Source organism: Chinchilla lanigera, unplaced genomic scaffold, assembly GCF_000276665.1.
Source record: "Chinchilla lanigera isolate Chin_1 unplaced genomic scaffold, ChiLan1.0 scaffold00021, whole genome shotgun sequence".
In the NCBI taxonomy this organism is placed as follows: domain Eukaryota; kingdom Metazoa; phylum Chordata; class Mammalia; order Rodentia; family Chinchillidae; genus Chinchilla; species Chinchilla lanigera.
Genome location: NW_004955422.1, coordinates 29,320,720 through 29,329,082, shown reverse-complemented (window position 1 = coordinate 29,329,082; position 8,363 = coordinate 29,320,720). Strand labels below are relative to the sequence as shown.

At 56.3% G+C, this 8,363-nt stretch overlaps 1 protein-coding gene and 1 long non-coding RNA gene across 2 annotated transcripts in view; one reads left to right on the top strand and one right to left on the bottom strand.

Annotated features, from left to right (window-relative positions):
* Nucleotides 1-8,363, top strand: LOC102018506 (the record flags this gene model as incomplete). Its single annotated transcript, XM_005384903.2, is given in 7 exon segments — nucleotides 1-149; nucleotides 466-506; nucleotides 1,119-1,212; nucleotides 1,392-1,470; nucleotides 2,894-3,058; nucleotides 5,668-5,799; nucleotides 8,225-8,363. Coding segments are annotated over 7 exon segments (675 nt in total). The 5' UTR covers nucleotides 1-122.
* LOC106148477 overlaps nucleotides 7,132-8,363 on the bottom strand; it is a 2,554-nt gene continuing 1,322 nt past the window's right edge. The window contains exon 2 of the long non-coding RNA XR_001233959.1: nucleotides 7,132-8,333. This is a non-coding gene — a long non-coding RNA (uncharacterized LOC106148477). The remainder of the gene's footprint in view (nucleotides 8,334-8,363) is intronic.

Here is an 8,363-nt window from a genome sequence, read left to right as displayed (position 1 = left end):
CTTTCACTGGAAAGAAAACAGCTGAGCCTCACAGGGAGGGAGCCCTCCCACCCGCCAGACCCGCTCCGCAGCCTTCAGGGAAGGCTTCCTGGAGTCCGCAGCGCTTGGCTCCGGCTGGGCTGATGGCTGGGCTGAAGCAGGCGTTGCAGGTGAAGCTGCAAGAGGCAAAGGCCCGACAGTCGTGACACCCGCCTCCTGGGGTCCCCAGCACGCAGCCTCCCGGGGTCCCCAGCACGCAGCCTCCCGGCACTGTGGCTGAGGGTCCCCGAGGCAGGACCCCGAGGGTGGGCGCGGGTCACAGTGCTCCCGGTAGGCTGCTAGCCCGGGCGCCCCCAGGGACGCGGGCCGTTGCTCCCACGGCGCCGAGGCGGACGTTCCCACGCGGGGGGCGGGGGACAGCGGGGGCGGGCCCGGGGGCGGCGCCGCGTTCATCCCTAGCAGCGCCTTCTCCAATCCTCACTATAGCCCCGGGTGGTCGCTCTGCGCTGTCGCCGCCAGCCCTCGAGGTGAGTGGGTGCGAGGACCCCGCCGCCCCGGCTTTGACACCCCGTTCCCCGGGTCGAATCCTGGGGCCCCAGCCAGAGCAGTGTCGGGAACCCTCACCAGTGACCCTCTCCTTTCGAGGGCGCGGGCGCACTCCTTTCCCCGGGCGCAGACTGCTCCCCCCGCTTCCACACAGCGGGGCTCCCCCAGCCCCCATCACCTACCCCAGCCTTTCTACCAGCTGGGGTCCTGGGCTCATCACCGCGGGGTGCCCTCTGTGCTGTCTAGTTATGAGGTGCCTCTCTGTCTCCCTAAAAGTGGGATGCCCCCTCTCTCCCGATGTGGGGGCTCCTTTGTCTCCCCAGAAGTGGGATGCTCCCTCCTCTCCCTCCCTCTGACCTAGTTTGGTCCCTATCCTCTGAAACCACTCCCCACCCCCATGGGAGGCCAGACCCTAAGACCTCCCCCTGGGGTGGGGGTGGGGCACACCCGGCCCCTCCCTGCCAGCTCCAGCAGGCTCCCTGCACGTAGGCAGCCAATTAGGGGGAGGGCCCCCCCATCTGTTCAGAGACCTCTGCAGATGGCCCTTATGGGGAGTGCTCAGACCTGCCTCTTCCTACCCGGTCCCCCCCTAGTTTCCCCTGGAGGCGGACAGCAGAGCAGGGCTGCCCTCTGTTCAGGCCCAGAACCCAGGACCCCAGCCCCAACTGCTCAGACCTCACTGGTGAGGTGAGCCTCCTGCCGCTTTTGAAATGGTGAATTGAGGGCCCAAGAAGGGGGTCGAAACGTCTAGGACCTCCAAGTCCCCCTCCATGTGGGCTCAGGGGCATATGGGTGACCTTCAAACCCTGGGAACCCCCAGCTGAAGGGCCCTGTGGGGCAGAATTCACCTCTCACCCCCATCCCAGATGCTGTCCAGAGCCACCTGGAGCTTGGTACTGAGGAGAGGACCTGGAATTCGGGGGACACACAGCCCAGGAGGTGCCGGTAAGACCTGGACCCCTTTCCGGACTTAACTCCAGACTTAGTGAGGACCAGGTCCCTTCCGAAGGCTTCCTCCAGACCGCTTTCCTCCATCCCACTCCTTGGTCCTCAGCCAGTTCCTCCAGGAGAGGGAGCCCATGGCTGAGCAGACCGCAGACCCCTCTTCCAAGCTTCCCCAGGCCTGACCCCACACCTCAGCCTGGGCACCGCTGTGTGCTGAGGTGGATGGAGGTGGGGGCTCTGCGGAGCCCTGGCCCCTACATGCTTCCTTGGTGCCCCTGCCATGCAGAAGACAGGTGAGAGCAGGGGCAACTTCAGCCAGGCTACAGAAGGAGCTTCCTGTCCCTCGGGAGGATGGGATGAGACCCTTTCCAGGTACTCCAAGCTGCAATAAACATTAGCCTTCACAAGAACCTTGTGAGGCAGAGACTGGGCTCCCTCATCTCTGATGAGCACATTGGGTCTCAGATACTGAAGAGGCAGGACTCCTTGTATGAGGCAACTCCAACAGTATGCCTTAAGGTGGCAACCAATGCCCCCCGGTGGACAACTCTGCTGTCAGTAAATAGAAGCTTTAGGGAGCCCCTCCCTAGTGCCCAAGCTTATTCTGGGTGTGCTGGGTACTCTTGAGGAATGTGAGGGGCTGACCCATCGGGGAGCTTCGAGGAGCGGAGGCCGTAGTAAAAGCCACCTCAGTGAGCAGGGGTGCTTTCCTGAGCAGCTACTGTGTGCCAGGCACCATGTGAAGCCTTCTGAGCGCATTAGCTAGAAAGTAGGCGCCCCTGTCACCTCCACTGTCCTCATGAGGACATGGAGGCACGTTAGAGGTGGAGTAGGTCAAACAGAGGCTCACACCCAGCTGGCTCCAAAGCCATGCCCTCGGCCCCGAGAAGGCCCATGCACAGTGCTTGCAGCCTGTGGGGTGCTTCCTCATCCAGTACCTCAGATCCTGCCTCAAGTCTGTGCCCACTGTGGCCCCTGCCACACATGACCTCCCTGCTCAGATCTCCCTGGAGAACATGGGGTCGGACTCCAGAGGGGCCGAGCTGCAGTCTGGGCCCTGCCCCTTCTTGCCTGGTGAATTCCAGCAAGCCATTTAGCTGCTTGGTGGCACCTAATGTCCCTTCCTCAGAATAATATGGAAGCCGGGCGTGGGGGCGCATGCCTGTAATCCCAGCACTCAGGAGGCTGAGGCAGGAGGATTGTTGTGAGTTCGAGGCCAACCTGGGCTACAAAGTGAGCTCAAGGCCAGCCTGAACTGCAAAGTGAGGCCCTGTCTCAAAAAAAAAGAAAAAGAAAAAATGTGGGGCTGGTGAAAGCCTTAAACTGGCTCCAGCATAGTTAGTGCCCATAAAGGCAGCCCTCATGGTTAGGGGTGGGCAGCCCAGGGGCAGCCTGGACATAGCTCCATTCCTTGTGCCTGCAGCTGGCGGCCAGGGCAAGATGCCCCCCTATACCAACCACTGTGCGCAGCGCTACTACCCCATGCCGGACGAGCCCTTCTGCACGGACCTCAGTGCCGAGCAGCGTGTCCTGAAGGAAAAGGAGAAGGGCAGCTGGACGCAGCTGAGCCACGCCGAGAAGGTGGCCTGTAGGTCTCAGTGTGGGGAGTGTGGGTGCATGGGGGGCTTTGCAGTGAGTGGCCTGGCAGAGCAGGGAGGGGTGGCAGCCAGAGAGCCCTGGCCAGACATCTGAACGCACACCTGGGGGTGAGGTATATTCTTTTGGTCTTCCTGTTTGTTTTTCCTTTTGGTGGTACTGGGGATTGAACCCAAAACCTTCACACTCAACTACATCTCCAGCCTATTTTTGTTTTGAGACAACCGTCTCACCAAGTTACTAAGTTCTTGGTTGGGCTCAAATTTGGGATCCTCCTGCCTCAGCCACCTAGACGCATGCCTGGCTGCATTCATTCTTTAAGGAACTCAACTTTTGTGCACAGCCTGAGGCTGAGCAATGCTGGGGACAAGAGGCGAACAGCAGGTCACAGTCCCTGCCCGACCAGAGTGAGTAAGTGACATAGACCCCAACTCTGCAATACAGGATCTGCAGCTACAATGGGCTGTGCCCAGGGGTGAGGACCAGAAGCGGATACTGGAGGCCTCCAGCGGAGGGCGTTGCCAGCCCCAGAGTGGCGGGAGTGTGGTGGCACAGCAGGAGCTGTGGAGGATCCTGGAATCATATAGCAGGGGACAGGCGGCAGCGGTGGTGGGCAGGGAGCAGGGGTCTGACCTTGCGGGGCAGGAGGGACGTGTGGCCCCTGCGCTGCCCGTCAGAGCCCCTGGGCCTAGCATTTTTTTTTTTTTTTTTTTTTTTTTTTTTGTCTGTTTGAGACAGGGTCTTGCTATGCAGTTCAGGCTGGCCTTGAGCTCACTTTGTAGCCCAGGCTAGTCTCAAACTTGCAACAATCCTCCTGCCTCAGCCTCCCGAGTGCTGGGATTACAGGCGTGTGCCACCACATCCGGCTGGGCCCAGCCTTTGATATGGGGGCTTCTTAGTCTCATTCCACAACTGGGGGAGCCCAGCCTGTACCCTGCGTTTCAGGGGTTCCCAGTGGGAGAGGTGCCTGCCCTTCCTCCCTCCCTCCCCTGGTATCTTACTGAGCACCCACTGCAAGGCCAGGCCCTGGAATGTGGCTGGGACCAGCCGGGCCCACCCTTGCCCTGGAAACTGCCCCAGTGCTTTCCCTTCGCCTCCCTCTCCTCTCCCGCGCTGTGTCCCTCTCCCTTTCTTCCTTTTCAGAAACGGACACCTCCTTCCCCACAGCTGCAGTGGGGAAGACAGGCTTTGAGGTCCACAGCTTGGCACCAGGGGCTCTCAGCTGTGGTGCTGAGGGTGCGGTGGGGTATGGGGTGGCATCCGGGCTCAGCGGGTAACTCTGACCTCCGATATGGCAGGGCAGGGCGTGGGCTCTCACTGCTCCTCACTCCTGCCTGTGCCGCATGTTTCTCCCCTGCTCCCCTGCCCCAGCCCGCCCGGCGCCCCCACACCACTGGAGTCAGACTCTCCCCAGACGGCTCCCCCTAGCTGAGCTCCTCCTGCGTCTGGTGTTCTGTCTCACCCCAGGAATTCTGCCGCCGGCTTTGATTTTCCTTTAGTTGTTTATTTTCGCATCTGTTTAACACAGTGAGGGGGGATTGCATATATCAGGTAACTCAGGACTGTAAAAGAGAAAGGAGGAAGGAAAGAAGAAAGAACAAGGAAGGAGAGGAAGAGAGCCAGTCTCCTTCCTGCAGCTCCCGGCCGGCCTGTGTGTTCTTGGAGAGACGCTGCCTGCCTGGGTCCTGGGGCTCCCCGCCCTCACCCCCCTTGCTCACACAGTTTCACCAATAACATTCTTGGTCTAAGAGCAACGGTGGTGCTGAGGATTGAACCCAGGGCCTTGTACATGCAAGGCAGAAGCTCTACCGCTGAGCCACATCCCCAGCCCACAAAATAAAAGTTTCATAATTTGAAATACATTGATAAGGAGAGAGGAGGGAGATGGAAAGAGAGAGGAGCCTCCTGTGAGCCACCACAGTTCTGGGTGCTGAGAACGCAGCAGTGAACGGGGCCCCAGTCCCCTGAAGCTTACAGTCCAGTGGGAAAGACAAGCAGTAATCAGAGAGCAGATAAATAAAAATACTCTGTGTGAGGGAAGTGAAGTTCAGGAACGGTTCTGATAAAAGTTGCAGTCAAACAAAAGCATGATTTTGTTGCCTTCTTACCTAAAATCCACCCTCCCCGGTTCAGACAGAATGAAATGCAAGCCCCTCCGCCCCCGGCTAGCCAGGTCCCGTGTGATCTGGCTGCTTCTACTCCGCATTGGTCACATGTCCTCTGAGTCCACTTCACTGCTGCCACAGGGCCTCAGGCGCCTTCCCCTACCCCTTCTGCTTCCAGTCTTTTTTCCTCCACTTTTCCTGCACCCTCTGAGAGACCTCAGCCTAACTGAAGTGGCCCCACCCACAGCCTCTCTACCTTGGTTGCCATCAGTGTCCCCTCCGGAGCTCTACAAAGGCAGGGATTTCGGCTTCCTCATCACTCCCAGGTCCCCAGTTCCTGGCCACGCTTCGGAGCCGGGAGACGCTCACTGAGAACCCACTGACTGACCAGCCTCTGTTGTGGAAGAGGGAGGCCAGGGATCCCTGGGGCCAAGCATTGGCCCTGGGCCCCTGGGGTGGATGTGCCTGAGGCCCCTTCCCACCCCACCTCCTGCAGTGTACCGGATCCAGTTCCAGCAGACCTTCGCAGAGATGAACCAGAGCTCCAATGAGTGGAAGACGGTGACGGGCTGTGTCTTCTTCTTCATGGGAATAACGGCTTTGATGATTTGGTGGATGAGGGTCTATGGTGAGTGGCCATGCCTTGCCTGCAGCCTGGGCCATTTCCTCGTGGCCACAGCTGCTGACCATTCTCTTCAGGGAATCATGCTGGGATTTGTGTGAAGAGTTTTAAAAAGCTTCTAGAAAGGTCGAGGGTAAAAGGCAGAACATACCTGCCTGGGTTAGAATGCAGGGAGTCTACCTCTCTGCGCCTCAGTTTCCTCATCTGCACAATGGGAATAATAATACCTACCTCTCAGGGTTCTTGTGAGAAGGTGTAGGCCACTGCTGGTACATAGTTATGAGCAATGTTTTACTGATTACTGTGTATTAGCCATGTTTTTTCCAGTATACTGTTTCAGGTGCTGCTGTAACAAGAATTCTCAACATACAAGATCTTAAACAAGACAGTTTATTCCTTTCTCATATACATAAAAACAGTACACAATTCAGATAACAGTTGATATTCCAGAAAGCAAGCTCCTTTTTCTTTGCTTTTTTTTTCTTTTTCTTTTAAAATTATTACTATTTTATTTCCAGACAGAGTCCCACTATGCAGCTCAGGCTGGCCTCAAACTAGCAACAATCCTCCTGTGTCAGCCTCCAGAGTACTTGGATTACAGGCATGTGCCACCACGTCGGCTTTTTCTTTTTTCTTCTGTCTCAGTCTTCTGAGTAGTTAGGATTATAAGCATGTGCCACCTCAGAACAGTTCCTTCTACTATCCTTACCTTGTAGCTTCCATCTTCTCATACAAGATGGCTACTTTTGCTCATACCCTATTGGCTGGAGGTGGTCACATGGTCTTGCCTAGCTACAAAGGAAGCTGGGAAATGTAGTATTTGCTGGAAACCACACGTCCACTGAGCTTTTAGTTCCTCAGAAAAATGGTTCTCAAAATGTCATCCCTGGTCAAACACTATCACCTAGGAACTTGTTAGACGTGTAGATTCTTAGCACCATTCTGGATCTACTGAGTTAGGCACTTTGGGTGTCAAACCCAGGAAATTTTTTTTTTCTTTATTTGCAATGTTGGCAGTGGGAACTCAACTCATGAATGCTAGACTCTACCAGTGAGCTATATCCCCAGCCTACGTGTAGTTTTCATTTTAACAGCCTTCTTTCCGACTGATTCCAGTGCTCACTCACATTGGAGAAGCACACTGTGGGTAATGAGGGTAGGATGCAAACTAGGCATGGTCATGCAGGTGTATAATCCCAGCACTCTGGGAGGCTGATGCAAGAGGATCTCAAGTTCAAGCTCAACTCTGTCTTTGAGGTAAGATCCTGTCTTAAAATAAAAAGACAAAAAAGGAATGAGAATGTAGCTCAGTGTAAAGACCCTGGATTCAATCCTCAGTACAAAAAAAAAAAAAAAAGGCAGAGGATATTGAGGAAGAGCTGGCAGTCAGTCTCAGTTGAGTGTCCCTAGAGTCTCATCTTCTTTCCTGTATAAAGTGTGACCGGAATCCCCGAGTTGCCTGAGGATGAAATAAGAGCTTCCAGGAATGGCTTCATCTAGCCCAGTGTCTGGCACCTAGTAGGTGCTCATTAAAGTCACTCCCTTTCTGCCATCTCGGGATGGAAGCACCAGGGACAGAGATCTGGATGGCTAGGTCAGCCCAGGGGCAGTGGCTGGGAATAAGTGCTGGGAGCTCCAGCCTTCAGCCTTCCTGACACACACAGCAGGGCTTCTCAAACCCAGTGCTTCAGCCTTTCGATTAAGCCTTGCCCTCCCCAGATGACTGATTGATTGTACTGGGTTAGAACCCATGGGTCTCACAATACACTTTACAAAAATTGTAAAATTACAAAAAATGAGATAAGGTCTTATTAAATCACTGAGTTGTCTTAACTGGACTCAAACTCGTGATCCTCCTGCCTCAGCCTCTTGCATAGGCTGGGACTACAGGAGAGTGTCACCACACCTTCCTAGATTTTTAAACTAACCACCCTGGAGCTAGGTGTGGTGGTGCACACTTGTAATCCCAGCACAGGGAGGCTGAGGCAGGAAGATCACTGAGTTGGAGGCAGCCTGAGCTACATACTGAGTTCAAAGTCAGGCTGAACTTCGGTATATAGAGACCTCATTTAGATAGAAAATAAGCCACCCTGTACCTGCCTTCCATTCCCCACTCCCCACCCCCACCCCCGAAAACAAAAGGAACTGTCTCACCCAGACCCCTTCCCGGTGAGAAGAAGCAAACTCCGTAACTATAGTTCAGTGGTAACGTTCAGTGGGTGCTTTGTATCGGTCCAACATTGTGCCCACTGGTAAGGGGTCCGAGGCTCAGAGAGGTGAAGTGACCGGCTCAAGGCCACACTGCAAGGGCACGGTGGAGCCGGGACTTAGGTCCGGGTGGTCTTCGAGGCTGCTTCCCGCTCCGCCGCTGGGCGGGCGCGGGGCTGAGGCGGGGCCGGCCGGGGGCTGTGCTCACGCGGCCTCCCCGCAGTGTTCCCGGAGAAGCCCGTCACCCTGACGGACGAGTGGAAGGCGCGGCAGCTGCAGCGCGTGCTGGACATGAAGAGCAACCCGGTGCAGGGCCTGGCGGCGCGCTGGGACTACGCGAGGAGAGAGTGGAGGAAGTGACG